General features: G+C 69.2%; 1 protein-coding gene across 1 annotated transcript in view; it reads right to left on the bottom strand.

Annotated features, from left to right (window-relative positions):
- The window catches only part of LOC119588933 (H(+)/Cl(-) exchange transporter 7-like), a 9,311-nt gene extending 9,181 nt beyond the window's left edge, over positions 1-130 (bottom strand). The window contains exon 1 of the mRNA XM_037937547.1: positions 39-130. Coding sequence (XP_037793475.1) covers positions 39-130 — 92 coding nt within the window. The remainder of the gene's footprint in view (positions 1-38) is intronic.
- Between the last annotated feature and the right edge of the window lie 110 nt (positions 131-240).

Raw genomic sequence — 240 nt, 5'->3', positions numbered from 1 at the left:
CGCCCCCCCCCCAAAATAGTGCCATATTTCGTCCCCACATCCGGGGCCTGGAGACGCAGCCGAGAGGGCATGGGAGCGACCACCCTCGTTGCGCCGTGGAGGTTGGCTTCGGCCGCTGCGCCGATGCCATCGTGCGCTTGTGCCCCCCCCCCCCTTCCCTCCCTCCCGCGTGCCGCCGGTCAGTCAAGTGGTTTGGCCGCAGACGGGGGGGGGGGGGTCTTGATGGGGGCGATTTTGCTA

The sequence above is a fragment of the Penaeus monodon genome, chromosome 24, assembly GCF_015228065.2.
Source record: "Penaeus monodon isolate SGIC_2016 chromosome 24, NSTDA_Pmon_1, whole genome shotgun sequence".
Lineage (NCBI taxonomy): Eukaryota > Metazoa > Arthropoda > Malacostraca > Decapoda > Penaeidae > Penaeus > Penaeus monodon.
This window is presented reverse-complemented; position numbering and strand designations above follow the sequence as displayed.